The 13,137-nt window shown below is 39.2% G+C and overlaps 1 protein-coding gene across 1 annotated transcript in view; it reads right to left on the bottom strand.

Moving 5' to 3' along the window:
* Window positions 1–13,137, bottom strand: part of STK4 (serine/threonine kinase 4) — a 254,462-nt gene that overhangs the window by 198,288 nt on the left and 43,037 nt on the right. Inside the window, exon 2 of the mRNA XM_078651917.1 lies at window positions 5,854–5,934. Coding sequence (XP_078508043.1) covers window positions 5,854–5,934 — 81 coding nt within the window. The remainder of the gene's footprint in view (window positions 1–5,853; window positions 5,935–13,137) is intronic.

Below are 13,137 nucleotides of genomic sequence, written 5' to 3' on the forward strand. Positions count from 1 at the left end.
AAGATCACAGGGTGTAGTAAAATCAGCAGGGATGATTTTAAGAAATGTCCTGAAAGATTTCGATTTTGGACTTAATATCTTTTGTGATGTCCCAGAGCGCCGCAAATCATGGGAGTCAAATCATGGGTGCCTGATGTTGTCTTAACATGTTTTACTTCATTGTTCAATATCAGCAAAGCAAAACTGTTACAAACTAAAATTCTTGAGTTCGGAAAAGAAGCTGACAACATTGATGATGGCCTGAAGATGTAAGGGAAGAAGTGGAAGACAATCCCATGAACCGGCAGGCTGTGAAAATGTACTGTCTTTTCCAAATTATGTTTTATGAATTACATCACAGAAAAAAGAAAACTCTGCTGCACATTATGACTGCACGCACAATCTATGACAAGTTCAAAAGTAGAAAGCTAACAGACAAGTTATAATGACATAGTACGGAACTGGAACTTGTTTGTCATGTTGTAAAATCTTGTGAATCCGACAGCACACCACTTCCAAGTCACTTTACCAGGAAAGGATTTACAATTGCTGCCCTTGATAATTTTGTTTTTTGAAGGCCACTCTTCTTTCTCTGGATCATCCAGCACACATGATACTGCCATGGTGCTTTTTTAAGACTGTACCAATTAAGTAGCTGTTGCAAAACAAGCAGTGTCAGCTGTAGGCATAAACGAAGCTGCAAACTTATGCCCCAACTGCATTGCCAACGTGTGCAAAATCACAACAAGCCATCAACTACCAGAAAGCCATCAGTCTACCAGAAAGTTTCAAAGTGGCGGAGGACATGGATCTTCTTGCACTTGATGCTGCGGTCCGCAAAGTTGATTTAACTGAATGTATCACATCGCATATTCAATGTGGACTGAAGTATGAAGAGAAGCCATGTGACAAGTCATGCGGCGACGCGGGCAGCATTAGCCCGGATAGTGACTCCGGGGTACAGGTCTGATACAGGCAGCCGTTCTAGTGGTGGAGCTAACCACGCCCTCACAAACATTCATGGCCACTTATAGGCCAGCCCCTTGTAGTACAACATCGTTGCAACCCAGAAGAGGCTCAGGTCGGAGAGGAGGTATCAACAGAGAGAGGACAGATGAAGAAGAAGGCAGAACGTGGGACAACGGAAAGAGGAGTCAAGGAGAAGAGAGAGCACCAGACATTTTTGGAGTCTAGTAGCCCAACACTACATAGGGCGTTCGGGGAGCATGACTGACTAAACCAAAGGAACAACAGGACCCGGGTGGCCCCCATTTCATGTTTCTTCTGTTTACCAGGGTTAACTAGTTGTGAAGAGAAAATACTGCAGTAAGCAACTTCTGTATGTTACCCACGGCAATCTGTCGGATAGAGTACACAGTGCGGTGGCAGCTATTATGACCAAAGGAAAAACCTATGACTAACAGTCTTTCCTATGTATGTTCCTATGTTGGCCCACCCCGACGTACCAAGGAGGAGAAGACACCATCCTGCTGTATCCAATCCAGTGGGCCAAAACTCGGGTGTGACTTTGAACATAATCTTCTGCGTGTCTATGAATATCGCTGCTGTTCAAGAGATAATAAACGTATCCTATGACATCTACCTGGTCTTGGTCATCATTGTAACCCTGTTACAAGCCAGTTCCTCTGTGGCTGGAATTCATGCTCGGACCTCCCAGCATAAAGTCCCACTGAAGAAGGGTGGGTTTTTACCAGTAATGCCATCTCCAGTCACAAACTATTCAACAGTATACACAGCTCTCTAATATTTCCAAAATGTGCAAGCTCAGCTTGAAGACCAGTATCCTGCCAATTTTCTGTGATGAAGGGGTCTGCAATGTAGCTGACATTTTTTATGAGCAATTCAGTAGAATTTGATGATCTTTATCGAATGATGGGCATTTTCCACACGACAAACATTGTGTTATCTCAGTGGATGCGGCGCTGACGATGCACTTATGGAGGCTGAAATCTTTGGAAGCAAAACTGTCCAGTTAGTACTGACAGGAATGTGGAATTCCTATAGCCAGACGGCCAGGACATATTGTTTGGGGTCACAGACAACACGTTTTCATGTGTATTTTGTCCTTGGGACAAGTAGGCCCAACCCCCTGCAGCACAAACCCTTTGGCTGCCATTCTGCAGTCCCACATTATGGATCAGGGAAGAGCACTGTCTGCAGTAAAGGTAATATGTTTGCCCATATGTTAATGCTGTTCAAACTTGTATTTATGGTTAATTGAAAGTCTTTATTATTAGGGTGAGCGCTCTAAGTAAATGTTGTGAGCTCCAACTGCATTACGGACAGTGATTCCAGTATAAAAATGTGTACACACGTTTTCAAAGTTAACAATATGAGGCTATGTATAATGCTCCCAGAATGCTCTCCGATTTGATGCAAATATTTGCAGAAGCTTGAAAGCAAGATTGAGGATTCTTTGCTTTCAAAATAAAATGTTCATGAAAAAAATGAAAGCAGGCAAAAAGCATTTTGCTAAACTCCAGTAAAATTTCAGATACCATTTCTTTTCAGCATCATTTGGTAACATGTGTTGATGAATGCTAGTATTTCCTAAAAATATTCATAATGGAAAATCAGTGTAACAAGTTTCAATCAAATTATGGGAAGCAAAAATAAAAAAGCATTGGCAAAACCAGTAGATCTGAAATCGATGGTCAGCTTTTTAGTTTTGTCAATGTGTGACTTGTGTTCACATGGTTTTTGTAAAACCTTATGGGGGTGGGAGCTGCTGGGTCCTCACCATTATAACAAACATTGGCAAAAGCAAAACTTGGTTTTTGATCTCAAAAAGCACACACCGCCACAGTAGTTACTGGCACTGAACAAAACTACTTTGTGTGCTCCTTGTGAAAGAGAAGAATTTTGTCATTCACAGCGAAGCCAGCAGATATAGATATATAATTATATAGATATATAATTATATATATAGATATATAATTATATATATATATATATAGATATATATATATATATATATATATATATATATATATATATATATATCTATATATATATATATATATATATATATATATATATATATATAGATATATCTATAGATATATATATATATATATATATATATATATATATATAGAGAGAGAGAGAGAGAGAGAGAGAGACGGAATTTGAATAAACACAAACGGTCACGGTCAGACCAAATTAGGGGCCCAATTATTAAAGAAAGTCTCAAAAGTGCATCCATGGTATATGTTCTTGCATTAAGTGCAGCTATACAGCTTTCGTGAATTTCCAAGAATTTTCAGAAGTAGGACAAGGAACAGTACTCCTAGTAAACATTTGTGAGCTGCATTTTAGCATGAGTAAATATGCATGTGTAGATTTGCTCATGCGAAAATCTGAGTGTTTGCAAGTTCACTTTCCCTGCAACAACTTTATTCCCTACTCTGGTAGAAGGTTTAAGTCTTCCATTGTCAGGAGTAACTTTCCAACAATTCTCAGAATGGGAAAAGATTAGAGAAGAATTGTTGAAAACCCTTAAAGCATGCAAGTTAGAAGGTTTGCACAGACTCAAAAGGGCATTCTACCCATGGAACTATTGCTTACCACTACCTTCAGCCCCTGTATGTAGATCTGCAGAAACGTGGCAATGTAAGGGGATTGTAAGTATTCAAAAACTACTATGGTATGAGCCTTGGCATAATCAGAGAGGCTAGATCAGAGCTCTTATATAAGGAGATTGCTGCCATAATTCGTCGCTGCACTACATGGCACCAAAGGGGCAAATGGATTTTGTTACAGGACAAGTAGATTTATGAAGCAACCTGCCCCATGGACAAGTAGATATTTTATTAAATTCACACCCCCGTTTGAGCGGAACTCATTATGTTCGTTACAAGTTATGTTCATCATATCTGAGGCTATAAAAACATTATGTTCGAATGCTTTCTACAACAAGAACACCAAATCAGGTTCTGCATATCTTATCCCAAAAGTGAGCAAGGCATAGGGTGCACTTCATTCAAAAGATAATGCAAAGCCAGGCAATGGTCAATACACTCAGTTCAAAAACAGAAAACCTGAAAACCATGTTCGTAGTTTGTCAAAGAATGTGAAGAAAAAAGAAATCAGAACTTTGCAAGTACTGGGGAAATGTTTTACACACGATAGCTCTAGTGAAAAACTTGGTACATGCTGAACGGGAAGGTGATCGTGACCTGCATGTGAAGACTGTGGAGCTACTGATTACTGTGTTTCGTGAATTCGACTTCATAAACTACCTAACATAAGGGTCCAGGTATTTGGAAAGAGTGAAGAAGCTAGAGGTGGAAAAACCACACTTCTACAGAAAATTATTCCAAAGACATTTTGTGGTGAAAGATCCACATAGAAGGTTCAATGGTGTTGCTCCAGATAAGAAACTGGAACAGACGATCCAGATATCACAGAAAAGCTCCAAGGGCATTGTTGCTCAGACACTTAAAAGTGAATATGTTGCTCAATGGCAGATAGTTTACCATGAAGTCCTTTCTATTTCCAATGCTTTCAGAGAGATGACAAATTGAAAGTTAATGGACCATCGTGAACCTGTTCCTCACCACGAACTTGCGGGAAATAGAGGGGAAAGTTTTATTAAACATGTTGACAGCCTTTTTCATTTCATGCAGTAGCAAGAAAACCCCTTTGAAATGACTGAGCTTGTCGGACTACACAGCTTCGTGACCAAACAATAGGTGGATAACTATATAAAGACACGTCTACTAGATGTCCTGGAACATGGATCGAAACTCTACACAGAAATGAAGCTTGAGAGAGTTGTATTGAAAGAGAAAAAGCTGTTTTACATCATCACTAAAGCTAAACTTACACGCTTTAATTGCCATAGTAAGAGTTTCGTCCAACCCACCAACTACAAAACAGGTTACAAAAAAACAACTTTCGCAAGCACATAGAGAGATGGATGTAGCAAAAGAATGGGGAGAATTTATCAAGGATATTCTAAAGCATGATCTTCTTCCAACAAACAAAAAACACAGCGAAAAAGGGCAGTAAGGGATAGTTGTTGCACCACCTATATATACACATTGATTTAAAACAGATGCTGTATGCAAGCTGCCCACTTCCTAAGTCCACTGCCAAAGGACTTTTACAACAAATTATTATCAAACAAGCACTTGGAGAGGCAACCAAGAGAACAGTAAAGGAAAAAGTATCAATGTAACAAAATACAGCTGATGTCCTTCATTGAAGTATAGAAAGTCTTGTTTTAATGAAACTTCTTGACACGGTGATACACGGTGATACACTTAGACAGCCAAAATTTTCAGTATCAAAGAACCAATGAAAAAGCCAAGAAACAGCATAACGCGTTTCGCCCGAAGCGGGCTTCCTCAGGGCAAGATTTACTGGATTTAGCAGCAAACAAGGTAGTACAATCTCCAATGGGAAAAATTCGTAGACAAGTTAAAGTTAATATACAACCTTAGCTAGTAAGACCACACAGGCTTCATGTGTGGGTGGTACTTTATACCAGTATCCGCTATTAAAATGATAATAGTAGTATATTGTGTGGTACTTGTGTATGTAGTCCAATAAAAGCTAATGCAACATAGGACAGTCAAGTCATTTTTAGATTGATTCATTAATAAACAATGTATTTGTTTCGGACAAGTGATGTTGAGGCGGTTTACATAATTAATTTGATTTAAATGTTGATTACTTTCTTAAAAATAGATCATTTACATGTCAGAAAACTATTCAAATCATAATGGCACAAAAAAATATTCTGTTTTATCCACGGTGCAGCAGAGTAAAAAAAAAAACACAGCTTGACAAAAGACTCTTGCACAGAACCATATTCCCGTAATACCCTTCATTTAGGGTTTTACTTACCCTTCTCCTAACTTCTCTAGAACATCAAAAACTTCTTCTGGTTGTTTTGTCAAACTCTCTTCACTCAGTTTTTTCAGTTGCCTAAAAACAGAAAAATTCTCTTAATTTGTATGAAGGAAGGGATGTTTTCAAAAAGGTATATATGTTTTTTTACGATTGAACATCGAGTCAAAAGACATTTGTAGTTAACAGAACCACTGGTAAAACATGTTGAATGTTAGAAGGATAAACTAACCAGGACGGCAAGAAGACGGTTAATGCGATATTGCTCACATGCTTACCCAGCATCAGATATTTGGAAGTTTGTAATGTTACTGAAAGACATAGAAGACTGGTATAGAGTTGTCCAGAGTTATTTATTGCATTCTTTTTGCGGATCAATCAATCAAGGTCTTCAAAATAAGAGGAGTTGAATTGTGGTAGTTTTCTAACTACTAAGTGAATATTTTCTGATGAACACCAGTTCTAGAACTAAGAGCCACATTTTCCAGCAACGGCAGTCACTGAGGGGAGCAAGAAATGGTGGTTGGTGTTGGGGTGGATACTATACCTATGAATATAACCTCTTATATTACTCTGTCCACAGCTTTTATCAAAGACGTATTACAACAATCTGAAATATCGGGCTCTAGAATAAATTGCAAACAAAATACACAATATCTTTCAAATCAAACATTGATAGCATTAATTTAAATTTGTGAGAGCCATCTGTTTCATATCAGGCCTAAAATTAACTATTAAATTGTAATAATACAGATACAATTCCTTTACATCAAGAAGTAGCAACCAACTCATGTTTACAATCTTAACTAGTTATTTGAGTCAGAAAAGTAGATAACAGCAATACCACAGAGCATGTAAGGAAATATGACACCACTTGAATCACATTTTCACCATTGAATTAAAGAGTGGATTGATATATGCAAACGCCCAGAACTTGCATCTAAAATAATGACTCAACAGTCACAAAACCAGAACAAGGAGTTCATAAAGACTTTAAGGTTCACTCATTCGGCAGTTAATGAATCCCACACTTTCTTCCAGAGGCAATGGGGTGGATGTCAGGTTAAATAAACCATACAGTTAATGATTTAAGAAATACAATGGCAAAATGACAGAGTTGTAAATCCCACAACAGAAAAATAATATTAGGGTATGAATACTAAACAGAATAGTGATATCTGGAGATTTTATGTGCCATTGTTCCAGTAATAACCAAAAACAAATTAACACAACTGACTGAACATGAGGTCACAGGCACACAAAAGCCCAATTACAAAAGACACCATCACAATACGAGTCAAACATCGTTTTGGGATGGAAACCACAGAATCAAATGCTGTGACATTCTCACATAATTAAATGTGCAACAAGGCCTCACAATGGCACACTGTGTCCTATATAAAGGTTTAAAACTTAACAAATATCCAGCTGGACCAACCATTTGGGGCCATCAAGAACAATGCATCGCTCCATTGAGAGACCCCAGAGATGATTTGTACCTGGTTAATTTACAAAAGAAAACATCAGGATAAACCACGTTGGACCACTATTCGTGACGAAATGAAGCCGAATACTACTAGATATGCGGACTTGAGAGAAACACAATTGTATAGTTGCAAAATCGTCCTTGGTTGAATTCTGTAGAATCTATGATGGACTTTCCAAAAATACTGAGCATAGGGTTTTTCCCCTCAGAGAATAGAAAGGGGTAGACTCCCAGTGCAGGTCAATTTGGGTGTGATTTGGCAGGATACACTTTGCATTACTTTCTGGAACTGTGCAAACACAGAAATTGCAGCCGTAGGCCAGAATATACAAAGGGTCGTGGAGAACTTGCTAATCATTAGGCATGGTTACCTTGACATCTCTACTATTTTCGGCTACAGTTATTTATAGCTTTCCCTTCCTAAATGAGCAAAACAAAACACAAAACAAAAAATACAAATAATGTATAACAGTGAAGTGAATCTACTGCTTTCTTGTCAAATCCAGAAACATATACTACACTTTATTCTGAAGATGAGGAAGATGAACAAGTAATCATGTAATTGCCAGAGACTAGAATATTGAGCTATTTGGGAGTTTTTTTAGAACACTGCTCGCTGTCTCATAGTTACTTCATAGTGGAATCACAATTACTTGGGAGTGCCATACAGGTCAATTTGAATGTTCTGGATGGAAGGGTAGTAAAAGTACAACTGAATGCTGGGCATGACCCGTATCCTATATTCCTCATTCAGTAACACAGGATTTGAAACTTTTCTCAAAAGCAATTTTGAATAACTTCTCAAGTGAGTGTCCAGAAATGTGGGTATGTAGCTTCTGCTACTTTAGTTTCTAGGTCAAATCTTTCCTTCCACAAGTCTACAAGCAGTAGGATTTCCTCAACTGCAACAGTGACTCAAAGTATATTGCTTACATTTCTTCAATATGAGGTGGTTTGTCCTCATTTTGTGAAATAATTGTTTTGAGTATAATCCATAGTAAGGGCACCTCTCTGGCATTTAAATTATTAGTAACTGGTCTAAAGCAAAATAATTATGTTTAACATTGATGCATGAATCCACTGAACAATGAATAAAGTATTATGCATCAAGCACCATTTAACAAACAGTAGGAATGTGCTACCGATCCTTAATCGGGAGCAGGCTTAGCAAGGATGGAGCTGAAAAAGAGATAAGTGAAATGGAGTTCCTGAAATAAACTGAGTCATGATCCCAAATCCCACAAAATGTAGGTAGTCAACATTCACCTCACTCGAAAAATAATATTATTCTGGAATATATTGAATTGGGAGAAAAATAAGTTTAAGTCAAGCGGCATCATCAACTTAGACCTAAGTAGATGACAAACACACCATCTGTGCTCTCCAACTCTCGCATCTGGTGTCTAACTGTGCCATGGAGTGGTCTTGCCACTGGAGGTCACCTAAAACAAAAATCTTTCACCGTTTGATTAGGTTGTTATTTTTCAGCTCGATGGCTACCTTGGACACATTAGCATATTCCCATTTTGAGAACAAGGTAAATCTCCAAGATTTCTCTTGATTGACTATGCTCTTTTCTTGGGGACTGTTAATAGAGAGCAAAAGTCAAAGTTACGGTTCTTTTGAAGAGGTTTTCACGAATACTAATGCATACCCACATGCTTTCTGTTGGACCTCAGAAAGTCTCATCACATCAGTAGCCAACTTGCAGAACAGCCCAACGGGCAACTCCAATGGACAAAGGCACAACACTCAAAGCGTATTGCTTGCTTTACATAATTTGTTTAACCTAGAACACGCCCTTCTCTCCTTCGCTGCAACCACAGCATCCGTGACTTTGACTCTCCTTTTAGTTATGGAAATCCCTAAATGACACCTGGTTAGGAAGTTGATCCTGGCCTTTTCAAATTTGTGGGCTGGAGGAACTGCCTTGGGCATACCAATCGAACACGATACCATGATAACCCATCTTTCACCTTCTAAATCACTAGCAACTTGATTTTGACATTTCTCTGCAGGTAATCCTGTTACCAAATAGTGTGTAATGGTTTATGCAACCTCATCCACTGCTAAATGCCTTCACCATCCGTCCTCATGCAAAAGTCACACTTAGTGGGTACTAATCAAGTGCAGATGAAGTCGTTTGTCCACTCTCTCTTCAGTGCCACCTTTCTCTCCTATTCACTATCCCTTTATTCGTCATGTAGATACCTACCAAACTAGCCAGCTTCGCTGGGACTGTTTTTGCTCCACAAGTCAAGAGCACTTTGGCCATCTGCTTATTGTTGATGAGAATCATGTTAGTCATAAATAAAGATGCTTATAGAAATGTTGGAAAATATTGTACCTATAAGCATCACTCTCATGGTGCGCAAATACTAATTCATGCATCTTTCCAAAAGCATCTTCTTGCTCCTTTCCTTCCACCCGTTGTGCCAATGCATTTCCAGTTTCGCATCCACTGGCAATCAATAGGATGAGATTGTGTGCTCAAATGACACATTATGTCTCTCTCTCTCTCTCTGCCACTTCGTTTTTCAGTCATTATTGATAATTGTCAAATAGCATTCTTGGTGGAGAGGTGTGGTGCAGCGGCCAGGGCAGCTGACTTCAGAGCACAGGGTTCACGGTTCGATCCCCGGCGCCAGTTCAGCCTCAGTACCGTGTGACATTGGGCACTAGCTCACTTAATTTCCACAATGGCCCTCGGCGCCTTGAGACCGGTAAGGGTGAGTAGTTCGCGCTTTACAAATACGGATTCACATTTCATCTGTTCCCAAGAAGGACATTAGCTGTTCCATAATGGATGATTTTGACACGATTTAATTTGCCTGCACAGCTTTCTTTGTGCGGTAATACCCCTACTGAAATGGTATGATCCAAATATTCAGTCATTCTTTGACCAAACTTGTGTTTCTCCTTTTTGAAAGTCCATCAAGTTGTTTGAGGATTGATATTTCAAAGCCTGAAAGCTTCATCAAGATTTATAGCCTGAAAACCTCACTGAATAAACATCAGAATGCCATTCTGCAACACGATGATGCTTTCTTGATCGTATAGCAAATTGAGCAAAACAAATCTAAACTACCACAGAAGCATTAACCAAACAAATCTGTTAGACTTACACGTACCATCAGGTGTAATGAAGCCATCACACATTTGAACTCTTCTTTGAACATTACCTGTTTGTACATGCACCTCCGATCTAATGTAGTGAGCACAGCGTCAACCCACAAACGTTAATACAATCTCAAGAAGCAATGCCAAAATACAGTGTCACCCACAAACGTTACCCAATCAGGCTACAAAAGCCAATTCATAGTCAGAAATTACCTTGTGCGACATTACTATGGCGGTCATCTCGTAAGATCAGTCTATTGGTTTATTGTATCTTGCTTGCACAGTTGATTCACCACAATAGTGAAATTCTTATGCTCTAACAAAATGTATGTTCCTCACTTTAAGCCACATTGCACAAGCTTTCAATGCAAGCAATGTTTTGTTCCACTGAACCTGCCAACATTTGAACTGAGAAACGCCAGAACCTTTCATTCAACCGCTCCAAAGAACCCTTCAGATGTTTCTTCTTGATGCTTTTCACCGAGCACAATAGCAGAATAGCTGGTGGATCCAACTTGTCAAACAAATCAGGCCGATATGGCCACCTCCAGTGAATACAAGAACACTCTCCCCGCACCGAATACTTACCTGTTGTAGGTGCTCACACCTCCTTATTTCCTTGTGATAATGTTGTATACATATCATTTCTAATTGCCTTTGAATAATACCAGTTGGGATATCATATGTTTATATATCACACTTCATACCCCAATCCCAACACGGTTGACGGGTTTTTGCTCCTGTTGTACATACAAGTAGGTGCTCACAGTCGGACATTATGAAATTAACTCTCGGACAAACAGCTCTTTTTCGTGCCAATTTTAGCCTTCGCGAAAAATGCCAACCCTTAAATTTTAGATTTGTTATAATTTATTAAATGGAGTTTTGATGAGCACAGTGGTCTGTTTTGTAATGAAACCGGCACTCACATTTGCTTTCTATTTACATAAACTTTGAAGTTCGGGGATTTATTTATCTCCTTCCATGTTCCTCGAACATTTTGTATTAAACTGACTGTCATTCAGGCTCTCGTGTTCCTCCTTTATTGAGCAGCTCACTGGACCTTTCACTTCGTTGCAAAATGCCTTACAGAAATACCCCTTATGGCCACTGAATATCTTTTTGAAATTTCAAAATGAGAATCAGTCCTGCCACTAGACATCTTCTCCCTGCTGTTCCTGTTCCGATTTCGACCATTCTCTCTGCCTCTTAGCAGAACACAGAACTTCCTCTTTCCTGCACTGCACTCACCTTAAACAACTCCGCTCGTATATCTTCAACACACTTTTCTGACTTGCAGATGCTCCAGGCTTTGTTTGCAGTTGTTTATGTGGTTTTGATCCCTTGAAAATCCATGAACTTCACCGCACCGGTCTACGGTTTTCAATAATATTTGATCCCCTAGCACACAGTCATAGATCATATTTTCATACACAATCACGTCACAGCCAACGCGCCTGTCACTATCCTGATTGGCTAATATAATGTATTCCTCTATAAGATTCTCTAAAATATTGCTGTCGATTTTACTAACATGCTGCTTCTTCGACTCGATCAGATCATACACAAATCAACTCTGCCATCTATAATAATATTTTAACTTGAGCCACCGAAGGGTGGTGAGTAACGCTTTTCAACACCTCAAATAAAAGATTTGAACCCCTAATCTGCCTTGGAAGAAAAAGTTTAAAAGTTATACATGTTTTCAAATAAGTGTCTTGCTGTGTCGCAGACGTAGCTAGTAAAATTAGTTATTCTATTTCTGGAGCAGCCCAAATGGAAAGGGTAATCAATTGTCCCGTATACTTTAAAGTAGTTCACATACAAAACATGGCTTTTCGGTACATCTGATTTCTGGTAACAGAAGCGTGTCCAAACTTTCGATCATTAGTCAGCGCCAGAACACCGTTTGGTAACTGTGCGCTCTATAAATCCCCCTAACATTAACATACTACTTGAGTTTCCAGCACCCTTCCATTGACAATATTGCTAAAGAATAAAACAATGGTTATTCGTATGCAGAACTTGGTTCAGTGGCGCAAAAGAGGCAATGTGTTGCAAGTATTTAAAATGTAGTTGGCACAAAGGACAGATGCAACACCATCTCTACCTCTGTTTCACCCTTGAAGCTCTTTAGACCACGCTGGTGTCTTGGGGTGCATGTAGAAGATGAACCTCGCAACTATTAGCATTCCTGTGCTCAAGCAATGCTTTTGCACATCACCTACAATCCTTTCAGATACGTCTTGTCTCATCCTGGAGTTTTATATCATGGCCCATGCAATGGACAGCCTCACAAGCAGAGAATGACTCACATGGACCATTGCAAATTCAAGTCCTGTGTAGTGCTGCATCTCAAATGTCGTACGGCATTTGATGCTCGTGTATACTTGCCCACCATGCTTCCATCCATGGATGTCCGACTTTACAAGATGCAGCTTTCAGACAGCCTTGCAGTCCCTCTACCTACCGGACTGTGTTAAGCACCCTGGCAGTGTGGTTTCCTTTTTCCAGAACTCTAGTCAAATCCCTCAAGAACAAATAATTAACGCAACTTACAAACTTGACATAGGTTTCAGTACAGTGTGGTAGAAGTTATACACACAAGGGAGTGGATCACTACCCTTGAGGTATAAATTTGGGAAGCTTCAGCTACAAACTTAGATTACAATCCA

This window comes from Lissotriton helveticus, chromosome 7, assembly GCF_964261635.1.
Source record: "Lissotriton helveticus chromosome 7, aLisHel1.1, whole genome shotgun sequence".
Taxonomy (NCBI): Eukaryota; Metazoa; Chordata; class Amphibia; order Caudata; family Salamandridae; genus Lissotriton; species Lissotriton helveticus.